The sequence below is a fragment of the Aptenodytes patagonicus genome, chromosome 6 (genome assembly GCF_965638725.1).
Source record: "Aptenodytes patagonicus chromosome 6, bAptPat1.pri.cur, whole genome shotgun sequence".
Lineage (NCBI taxonomy): Eukaryota > Metazoa > Chordata > Aves > Sphenisciformes > Spheniscidae > Aptenodytes > Aptenodytes patagonicus.
Window position 1 is genome coordinate 76,296,972 of NC_134954.1, and position 7,973 is coordinate 76,304,944.

At 37.8% G+C, this 7,973-nt stretch overlaps 1 protein-coding gene across 1 annotated transcript in view; it reads right to left on the reverse strand.

The window, feature by feature from the left end:
- Positions 1-3,457, reverse strand: part of CCDC148 (coiled-coil domain containing 148) — a gene marked incomplete at its 5' end in the record, with an annotated part of 67,706 nt that extends 64,249 nt beyond the window's left edge. Inside the window, 1 exon segment of the mRNA XM_076340610.1 lies at positions 3,397-3,457. Within this exon segment, the coding sequence (XP_076196725.1) occupies positions 3,397-3,457 (61 nt within the window).
- Between the last annotated feature and the right edge of the window lie 4,516 nt (positions 3,458-7,973).

The following is a 7,973-nucleotide window of genomic DNA, read 5'->3' on the forward strand; positions in this document are numbered from 1 at the left end:
TTTCCCCTTCTTTCTGAGATTGCTTACAGCATTGTCCAGCAGAGATTCTGTAACATCATTACATGTTCAAAAAAGCAAAAGTTCAGTCGCCAAACCCTCTGAAAAGCCACTCATTCAGTTCTTCCTCCTAAGCCTATTACTCCTTCATCACTGCTCCCAAAGGCTTACAATCACTTCTAGTCTGCTAGGAGTCATTTCAGGCAGTAACATCAGTGTCCACACACATAAGCAGCAGGGTATGGCAGGAGCTTCAGAGCAATTCCGTAACATTTCTAAATCAGGCTCCCTGCAGGCAAATGCCTGGGAACACCTGGGAGATAAGTTAGCAGATGCATCCTGTCATATTCTTTAGAAACGAATCAGTAACTGTGACTAGTACTACTAAATGACATTAACTACTGCTAGAAGTCATTAAGTACAATTCCTTGGTCATGAGATTCACAAGCACCATACCTTTGAAAAGCATGGTAGTGTGAAGTTCCAGCATCAGAGATCCTCAATTAATTCCAGGATAGCATACTAGGTAAGCGTCAGAACAAAGGTGGGACACTGTCATCTTCCTGAGGAGATAAAGATCTAAATCTCTCCCTGCAGCACCTGTTGCAGCTGCTGCAGAGACCTCTAAGTACCTAATGTCAGTGGTTTTGGAAACGTTCTACATGCACCATACACGCATGTCAATGCATGCATTGACAAAGTCCTCATGCTTCAGTCAGCTGTTAGCCTTGCCACTCTTCCTTCCGATCAGGAATCGGAAGTTATTCTTAAATCATTTCACTAGCACGGATCTCACACCACTTGTTCTGAATTGTGGTACAGATATCCAGGGGTAGGAACCCTATCTGGGTATGGCACTCAAAATTGCGATATCCTGACCAGTTTTCTTTGGCCTATATCAGCATTGTCATCTCCTTAAACTACTCAATAAATTACAGTTTGTTGTCCCTGTTTCACAGCTCTCACTCATCACTGGCTTTTGAAACCCTGCTTTCTCTATGCCAGCTTTATTCCTCAATACACTGTAGTAAGGATAAGACACTTGACCAAAAAACAAATCCATGTAATCTTTTTTGCACCTTTTCTTTCTCACAATATAAAATGAGAGAAGAGGGTTGACAACAAAAAGCATGGAAAAACCAGGATTAGAAATGTAAAAGTGTGTACTGATGTACAGGAAGCAATAACAAATACAGTGCAGAAAACAACTAGGAAGGGAGAACGAACCATCCCACTGAATGAATAGATGGAGAGAACAAGGAATGCTATAATACAACAAGGAGAAGCACTGTTTTTCTTTGGCTGGGTTGTCTTAATCTGTTCTAACCACAGAAAAAAAAAATGTATCAGAGAACAGTGAATAAGCAGAGAGAATCCATTTACTTAAAAAGGTTAAACTTGGTGGTACCTAGATTAAAAAAAAGTTGTTACTATGTTGGGTTTCTAAACAACAACAAAAAAAAACCCACTTGTGGCAATGTTTGGAAGCCTTAGAGTTGTCTCTGAAAGTCACAAGTTTAATTTAGCAACGTAATCTGTTATTTTCTACACTCTTAAAAAAGTTTTATATAAAACAAATAAATATACATAGCTACACATAGAACTAATGTAAGAGAAAGTAGGCACCTGAGGTACTTTCTCAGGTAACTCATCTTCACCAACTTAATAATGTCCCTCACATCTAAGAAAAGAATGAAGAGTGAAAGACAGGTTCAGTTTCCAAACCTCTAACCCTGAATAATTTAATTTTATCTTTGCTTTCAATATGCTTTTTCCTTTATCCTGTATATCTGAACCTTATGAATCTCTGCTACTAATCTTTATCTGTTTCTTCTTCTACTGAGGACTTTACTCTGAGGAATTTTCTGAAGTCAGTAGGGTCTATCTATGTGAGATTAATTCCAAAATCAGAGTCTTGGCATATAGGTTGCAAACTTTGTATTTAATAGGTAATGTATTGGATATGTATCATATTTTACAAAGAAAATAAATTTTATATATGATTCTATGTATGTATACACCCACAAATATATACACATGAGTAAAAATATAAAATATTAAACTTTTAGATTTTAAAATGCCTTTTCACAATTTTCTATAACAAATACCTGCTAAAGCCTGAGATACAATTATTATGGTAAATGAAAATACTTGAACTTTTACCCCAGTACCGTAAAGCTTTAGCGCACAGATCCTCAGTTACTTTACATAAGATAGGAAGCTTATAGGGATAAGGAATGGGCCTTTTCTTGCCAATCTCTTTTTTAGGTTCCTTTAGTAGTGAAACTTGCCGTTAGGTATTAGTAGAAAGATTTTTTTTCCATTCACTATTAAAAACATAGTGGCTGGAAGCAATTATGTCTGACATATGGTTTTGCAGAAGGGTCCCATATAAAATGTTAAGGTAAATCCTGCAAAGCTATCTCTTGATCCTCCTTCAAGTCTCCCCTAAGGATTTTCATTTGTCACATGCCTACGGAAAGTTTGACAACATGACCCCAGATGATGCCTCATTGTGGAAAGATTTTTTCAAGTCAACCACCAGGGCAGTCCCCAATATCAGTACAGACTGGGTGTTGAATGGATTGAGGACAGCCCTGCAGAGGACAACTTGGGAATCCTGGTAGATGAAAAATTGGACACGAGTCGGCAATCTGTGCTTGCAGCCCAGAAAGCCAGTCATATCCTGGGCTGCATGAAAAGAAGTGTGGCCAGCAGGTCAAGGGAGGCGATTCTCCCTCTCTACTCTGCTCTTGTCAGACCCCACCTGGAGTACTGTGTCTAGCTCTGGGGTCCCCAGTACAAGACAGACACGGACCTGTCAGAGCAGGTCCAGAGGAGGACATGGAAATGGTCAGAGGGCTGGAGCACCTCTCCTGTGAAGAAAGGCTGAGAGAGTTGGGCTTTTTCAGCCTGGAGAAGAGAAGGCTCCAGGGAGACCTTATTGCAGCCTTTCAATATATAAAGGGGGCTTATAAGAAAGACACAGGAAGACTTTTTACCAGGGCCTGTAGTGACAGGACAAGGGGAAACGGTTTTAAACTGAAAGAGGGCAGATTTAGATTGGATATAAGGAAGAAATTCTTCACTATGAGGGTGGTGAGACACTGGAACAGGTTGCCCAGAGAAGCTGTGGATGCCCCATCCCTGAAGTGTTCAAGGCCAGGTTGGATGGGGCTTTGAGCAATCTGACCTAGTGAAAGGTGTCCCTGCCCATGGCAGGGGGCTTAGAACTAGATGGTCTTTGAAGGTGCTTTCCAACCCAAACCATTCCGATTCTATGATCAGAATGCTGTAGCAGCTTCCATATGCAGCTATTAATTGCACAGAGTAGTTTATAAGTACTTTTATTGTAGATTGTGATAAAACAATTAAATTTGAACATGATAGCATACATACCTACATCATTAATCCTATGAGTTGTAAAGAATGTTCCATGGTCTGGTTCACTCATTTTTATTTTTTATGTATTTTTTATATCTGTTGAGAAACAAACAGATGTTTTGAGAATACCAACATTGCGGATGCAAGCTAAAAACACATTAAAAAATATGTATTGTTTTCTGAGGAGAGAGGCCACATCTCACTAAAAATGTAATTAGACAGAAATTCCACAGTTCATCTTTCATTTTAAGAGAGATTTCATGTGCCTCACATCATTTAGCAGCTAAGAGAAAGAAAACAAAATATTATTCCCTTGATGAATCTGTAATGCTGTCACATAGATCACCTATTCTTTGCTTTGTGCTTTTCAAAATATAACAATCCTATTGACCCAAATGTAAGGTAAGTTTTTGAGGTGTTCTTTGTTTTTTAGAAATTAAGCCTAAAAAGATCACTCTTTTCTTATATTTAGAGATGGTAGTTTATGTATAGATCCCTATACAACCCCTTTAAGAGTCTCTGTATTAACACTTGTCAACCCAAATCAGCTGTTTCAGCAATGGTGGTTTAGTTCCTGATGACCAACTATGACAGGCAGCATGTACCAAGTATTCACATCATCCTGGGATAAACTTGACATTTAAGATGCAATAAGATATACAACATAGTAAAAAACTTTGATGTCTTAAAAACCTAGAAAAAAAAAAAAAAAAGCAATAGATCAAAACAAGGTGTTTCAGTTGAACTGAATCAATCGCTGAATAATGCCAGAAGGGGAAGGTCATATTCAACCAGACTCCCCACAAACCCTCTCCCTGAAACCCGGCTCTACCTTACTTACCAAAATTTCCTACACACAAAATTCCATCTACTTTGTCACACCTTTGACATTTGTCTGGTCCCACAGCAAGTAGCAACACAGTGAACAGCAGACCAGCAAAATCTGTTAATTTGTGAATTGTGGAGTTATTTTTCTGCTGTTCTAGTGAGTTGAACCAGTTTATCCGTACAAATTCAAAGGATGGCACAATGCAACAAGGAGGGAAGGAAGAGCAGCAGAAGCAATGGAAGGGGAACTATTCTGACAGAGAGCTATTAATTTTGGTCAAATAAAAATGTCAAACTGCAACTAGAGATACTTAGCATTGTACTTTCCTGTGAGCTATGTTTCTTCATGACAACATTCTGCATTGCAGAATCAAAACCAGCTGAAGTGTAAAAATCTGACTTAGATGGACCAGTTTCATGAATGAGCTTCCATTATTACTGCAAACAAATGGTAAGTGCAGTTGAAATTACAGCCACAACAATACACATACATACACACACAGTACTGTTCCTGTGGCTCAAAGTCAGTTTGATATTAATTCTGTACAGGTTAACTATGCAAGTTACAAGGCAAATAAAATTCATGACCACGAGGCTTTGTACAGTGAACATTCCATGACCAAACCAAGTAGAAAATAGTGAACATTCATTGATAAAGTGTGACATTTCTCAATGCTTCTTCATGCATATTCTTCAGTGTTATTTAACAATGCTATAAAACTGACCCTTGCACTAAACCAAAAATATCGAAGTCTAAATGTCATCTGTCTTCACCCAAGAGTAACCATTCATTAACAACAAAGGGACCTTTTAAAATTTGTTCTGAAAGTAATTGACAATATCAGTTGGTCAGAAGCTACATTGAACGTCATCATCTGGTCACAAAGACTGAAATTACAGATACGCAAGAGTAAGAATATATGACAATACATGAGGGAGTTCATTCCCCTTTTGAAAGATTAATGTGTATTTTACAATCTAATAGTCACTTGTAAATAAATTTACAGTTCTATCCCAAAGTCTACACAATCCTCAAAAGTCAAGCAAAAAAGAAAGGAAGAAAAAGATTAGCACACTCATACTGCTGATTCCATTCTTCTCCACTTAAAGCAATTATTTGGTTTCAACTTGTAACCATATAACACTGCCAAATTCATCCAAATAAGGTAATTCTCCATATCAGAAGCAACTTGGCCTGTTTGTCACGGTAACGTATTATCTATACATCAACTTATCTACATATAATTCTCTAACTGCACGTATACTTTGGTTGGAATAGATTTTTTAAAAAATCAAATTAATTACATATGTCAATCCTTAAGGTAAGGATTTACATAACATAGTAAAATATGAGATTTACCTTATTTCTTCAACATGCACAAAGTTTAAATGTTGCTTCTTTTCCCCCCTAAAGACAAAATCTATTTTTCTGCTGCTTCTTAGAAAGGTCAACTATGCATGGGCTTGTCTTTCTCTGTTTCTTGGAGGAATCACTGGAAATATAACTAGAACAAGAAATGCTCAATCACCAACACACAAATCTTTAAGCTATAGACTGATCAATTTAAAAAGGCATTTAAAGAAAATTCTTTTTATTCAGGTTGTTTACAAGTCTGTAAATTAGGTTTAGTTTAGTGTAGTTTATACTATAGTTTAGTTTAGTATATTTAGTGTCATAATTCCCTTAGATTTCCAGCCTCCAAAAATCTTCTTCCCAGGAGGAGGGGGAAGTAGACACATCATGAAATTCTGTAATTAAAAAAGGGGCCAGAGGAGGAATCTTAAAACAAAGAGTGAAACCCTGCAAACTAGCATAATTTCCCATGGAATTCTATAATATTCAGCACTTTCTGGAAACTTCAGCACAATTACGTGACATAATCTTCCACTGAATTTATAGTCATTAAGGTTGAACGGGAAAACTTAAAACACTAATAGTAAAAGCTCAAAAAGTAGAAAAAAGAAAACAAAATATTTGTTCAGTACTACTTTTCAATTATTTCTTCTTAAGGCTTTCAATGTGAATCACAAAGAAACAAAACACGCTTCCCCCCCCCCCCCGAATTTTACCCTTCCCTTGAAGAGTAAATCAACCACACACCTGGATTTAGAGAAAAGGGAAAGCATCACAATATATTGAAATTCTTTATTTTAAAGCTTTTTTGATTGACTAGTCTAAAACAGATTTTCATAGAATTGTTTAGGTTGGAAAAGACCTTCAAGATCATCGAGTCCAACCGTAAACCTAACACTGCCAAGTCCACCACTAAACCATGTCCCTAAGCACCACATCTACACGTCTTTTCAATACCTCCAGGGATGATGATTCCACCGCTTCCCTGGGCAGCCTGTTCCAATACTTGACAACCCTTTTGGTGAAGAAATTTTTCCTAATATCAAATCTAAACCTCCCCTGGCACAACTTGAGGCCGTTTCCTCTTGTCCTATTGCTTGTTACTTGGGAGAAGAGACCGACCCCCACCTCGCTACAACCTCCTTTCAGGTGGTTGTAGAGAGCGATAAGGTCTCCCCTCAGCCTCCTTTTCTCCAGGCTAAACAACCCCAGTTCCCTCAGCTGCTCCTCATAAGACCTGTGCTTTTCATACATTTCATTTTCATATATTTCGTATATCTCTTTCTTAGAAAGATCGTAACTCATCACAACTCCTAGCCTCATTCAGAAGATGTGAATATTCAATTGTGGCTTGATATTTCTATAACCCTACTGATATCCTTACTAACGTAAAAATGAAGAATAACTGCACCAAGTCTCTTCTTACACCATCACATATAACCTATATTTACACAGGGCCAAGAAAACAAGGGGGAAGAACCAACACAAGAATTCTGAATGAGTATGACCATTCTCCAGTGGAGTCACTCAAGCTCTGCAGATCAGCAGCATGATTTTTAAACAACAGCAAGCTCTCTTGAGGGTTTTTGTGTACTATGGTTAATATTTACACAGCAATGTTGATTTTCCTTTCCAGAGATATCAGCAAGGCTACCACATTCTGAAATTCTGCAAACAGAAATAAATATATCTGTATTAGACTTGAAGCCAATTGTCTGCACACGCTTTGTGGAACCATTTGGACTTTTTAGATTTGTAACAGCCCAGTGATAGCAGCAGCTTCAACCAAGTTGCCGGAATTCCTCAAATTAAAAGCAGGAAAATATATCTACAAAGGAAAACACAACATGAGATAGTCCTAACTACAGAGCAAGACATCAAAGTTCCTTGCAAAGTCAAAATGAGAGATCTGCAACAATGAAAACTGGCTTTGCTTTGCCTGCTAGCACTTGCAATTCTTGGCACCCAATTTCCCCATGCCTAAGTCAGAGAGGGATTCAGTGGTATATTTGAGTATAGGGGTACAAAATAAACAGTTTACCTCAAAAGATTCTCTGATTCTGCTCTTTTCACAAGGTTAGTCCTTAGAAAGGGCATTTAAGCCTCCATCATCAGTTTTACAGTCTATATTCATTCATGCTGGTATTACAGTAGAGATACTTTCTTTTGATATGGGCAAACTGCTATCAAGCAGTATTCTTAGAGCATAGAGTTTGCATCAGTAGTCTGAAGAAATCCCTGCTGATCTCAGTCTCCCCGGGCCAAGTGGAAGAACTATGATTCAGCAATTTCAAAGAGCATGAAATCTACTTCCAGTTTTCATTCTTACAAGCATAACCCATGGAAAATCATATGTAGCAGAATTTTTTTTCTACTTCCTCTGGCACTTCCACTCTAGTTCATGGAAAGT